This window comes from Sitophilus oryzae, unplaced genomic scaffold, assembly GCF_002938485.1.
Source record: "Sitophilus oryzae breed Bouriz unplaced genomic scaffold, Soryzae_2.0 scaffold_1801_pilon_pilon, whole genome shotgun sequence".
NCBI lineage: Eukaryota > Metazoa > Arthropoda > Insecta > Coleoptera > Curculionidae > Sitophilus > Sitophilus oryzae.
This window is the reverse complement of record NW_022146504.1, coordinates 40,066-42,669: the sequence shown is the minus strand read 5'-3', so window position 1 is coordinate 42,669 and position 2,604 is coordinate 40,066. Positions and strand designations below refer to the sequence as shown.

At 39.2% G+C, this 2,604-nt stretch overlaps 1 protein-coding gene across 1 annotated transcript; it reads left to right on the top strand.

The window, feature by feature from the left end:
* The first annotated feature begins 593 nt into the window (after positions 1-593).
* On the top strand, positions 594-2,174 carry LOC115883005 (forkhead box protein D3-like). Its single transcript, XM_030901277.1, has one exon. It carries the CDS (start codon positions 859-861, stop codon positions 1,834-1,836), a length of 978 nt encoding a protein of 325 aa, XP_030757137.1. The 5' UTR covers positions 594-858; the 3' UTR covers positions 1,837-2,174.
* The last annotated feature ends 430 nt before the right edge of the window (positions 2,175-2,604 follow it).

Below are 2,604 nucleotides of genomic sequence, written 5' to 3'. Positions count from 1 at the left end.
ACTGTAATAAACTTAAGATAAGCATCTAAAAAGATCCACTAAAATATAAAAAAAAACTTCGTTTCGAAAAATGTTTAAAGCAAAAATATTAAAAGCTACAAAATACATAAATATACATTTATTCGATTACATTACGGTGCTTATCCGTGCGCGAACGGCTCGATTCATCCCCGACATCGCTACAAGCCGCATCTGTACATTTCCCTCCCGCACACCCCCCACCCGGTGGCATCATCGAATACGAAAATTATTTTATTTGTCAAGTTGGGGTCGGCGGCAAAACGAATAAGGGCGCGAGCGAGACCGACGCGAGCAAAGACAGAGAGAGCGACAAGGAAAAAATCAATCGGGCGACATTCAGGCCGAATAACAATCGTACTTTAGGAACGTGTGCAAATCCCTACGTAAACCCCGATACCTTAGGGGTGAAATGGGCGGAACGACGGCTCGCTGGGGGCGTGCCCGCATCCCCTCCACCGGACCAGACCGCTTTGTTTTCGCACATCGTTGCCGGAAATGTGGTGGCTTGAACCATCATTGTTCTTGGCAAGATAATATTGGTATAACATTGCCAGAAAGCAGTCACCGACGACCCGATCTGCCGACTGGACCGTCATCGTGCCATCGCCGACTTATCGAAGTGGGTGTGTTACTAAACTACACCGCCTCATATCTCTTATCTCTGTATACCGATGTGCAGTGATTTAGAGATAACAGGGACTACGTTCTTATTAAAAAGGTACGACTGTTTTTCCAAGCGCTCATTCATCAACAGACGCCACGTTAGTACCGCGGCCGGTTAGTGTTCCGCGCTTATTGTGTTCGATTCAGTGACAATTTGTGACATTTTTGACTGAAATGCTAGCGATGGAAGAGGACTGTCGTCACCTGACGACGGAAGACATCAAGGAAGGAGACATGCTGGAACAACGCTACCCTATGCCGGATAGTCCGCTTGATCTCCGTGGCTCAGTAGAATCTCAAACATCCATCAAAACCGAGGATAATTACAGCGATAAATCCATGAAGAAATCCGGACAGATGATCAAACCACCTTACTCGTATATCGCTCTAATCACCATGGCAATACTGCAATCGCCTCAAAAGAAACTGACTTTGAGTGGAATTTGTGAGTTTATTATGACCAGATTCGGGTACTACAGAGAAAAATTCCCTGCCTGGCAAAACTCGATAAGACACAACCTCTCCTTGAACGATTGCTTCATCAAAATACCTCGAGAACCTGGAAATCCTGGTAAAGGTAACTACTGGACCTTAGATCCTTTAGCAGAAGACATGTTCGATAACGGTAGTTTTTTGAGGCGACGGAAACGATACAAGAGACCATCTCCGAACTTAATGATGAGAGACCACCATGCCTCCGCTATGGTGGCTCAGTTTCTGCAAAGTCAGGAGAATTACCACAACAGTTTGTTCAGTCATGCGAGTCTTCACAATCCTTACACGTACTTACCAGGTATTCCTACAAGTCTCTCTAACGGATTACCTCTTTTAAGTCCAATGGACCTGTCCAGATTCGGAATACCACCTTTGGGATTAATTGCACAACCAAACATTTGTAAACCCGTTCCAGTTCAACCAACTAGCGTTACTCCAGTGTCTGATACCGAGGACTATCTTCCGACGGAGATTCACAAGAAAGCGAAGAATGGATTTTCGATAGATTCAATCATCGGTAACGAAAGTAAAGCAGGAAATAAACCAGATATCTCGAGGAAAAGCAATTCTCAAAGTCCGGACATAGTGTTGCCTCGTTTACATAACCAAATGAGTGCGTTTTCTCCATTATCGTCCAACGACGATTGGACAAGGTGAAGTTTTCTCTTAGACTTAATGTGGAACCCGAAATGTTCGTTCGATGAATCTTTTATAATGTAAGACCAAAGATTTTTAATATAGACTGTAATGTGATTATTTTGTTGCAATATTTATTATGTATAACGTTGTAGACTTTTAGAGTAAGGCTAATGTTAGTTTTAGTGTCGATGTAGATAAATCTCATTAGAGGCTGTATATTGTATATTTTACATTTCCTTATACTGTGTATATAAATATAAAAAGTCATTACACCAACTTAGTTTAATAAGTTTTAGATGATTACTCTAATAATATATTTGTGTATATTTGAAAATAATAAAAGACCCAGTAATTTACTATCGTAGTTTATTTTTACATACAAAATACCTTATAATTTCTATTAAACAATGCAGATAAATGTACTAAAATTTGCTTAAGAACTTTATATATCTTAGAAAGAAAAATAAAATTATCTTCTCTTTACTTCTAATTTCCTCTTACAATAAATTTAAGACCTTTTAAAGAAAATTTCTAAAATGATAAGAGAGAACACAAAAATATAACAAAAAATTAATTTATTGTCTTGATAAAATATAATCTTGTATTTTCATTTATTTTTATCTAAATAATTTTGAATGTTGAAAATAAATGATAATAATATTCATTGATTCTGCATTGTGACATTTTTGACAAATGCTAGCGATGGAAGAGGACTGTCGTCACCTGGCGACGGAAGATATCAAGGAAGGAGACATGCTGGAACAACGCTACCCTATGCCGGACAGT

Bases quoted from the DNA above. Each gene is read 5' to 3' on its own strand.
- LOC115883005 (XM_030901277.1), top strand. From the start codon at position 859: ATGCTAGCGATGGAAGAGGACTGTCGTCACCTGACGACGGAAGACATC.